Source organism: Penaeus monodon, chromosome 24, assembly GCF_015228065.2.
Source record: "Penaeus monodon isolate SGIC_2016 chromosome 24, NSTDA_Pmon_1, whole genome shotgun sequence".
Lineage (NCBI taxonomy): Eukaryota > Metazoa > Arthropoda > Malacostraca > Decapoda > Penaeidae > Penaeus > Penaeus monodon.
The window spans coordinates 37,792,150-37,792,372 of NC_051409.1; the positions used below are offsets into that span (position 1 = coordinate 37,792,150).

The following is a 223-nucleotide window of genomic DNA, read 5'->3' on the forward strand; positions in this document are numbered from 1 at the left end:
CCTGCCAAATCCATAATCTTGTTTTTCCTCTCTCGCCTTTACACCAGAGCCACCCGCCTCCTCCTGATGAGCTAATGCGGATCCCCGTAAGTAGCTTAATCTTGTTCAGAGCAAGGTTGAACTTTATCTCGTTCAAAGGTATCACACTTTCCATTGGCCAGTGTGGTATTTTCTTTTTTTTTCTGTAACGAGGATATTTTGTATTGGAGAGGAATGGTCAGGT

General features: G+C 43.5%; 1 protein-coding gene across 1 annotated transcript in view; it reads left to right on the forward strand.

Moving 5' to 3' along the window:
• Positions 1 to 223, forward strand: part of LOC119588964 (cGMP-specific 3',5'-cyclic phosphodiesterase-like) — a 71,727-nt gene that overhangs the window by 16,519 nt on the left and 54,985 nt on the right. Inside the window, 1 exon segment of the mRNA XM_037937571.1 lies at positions 48 to 86. Within this exon segment, the coding sequence (XP_037793499.1) occupies positions 48 to 86 (39 nt within the window).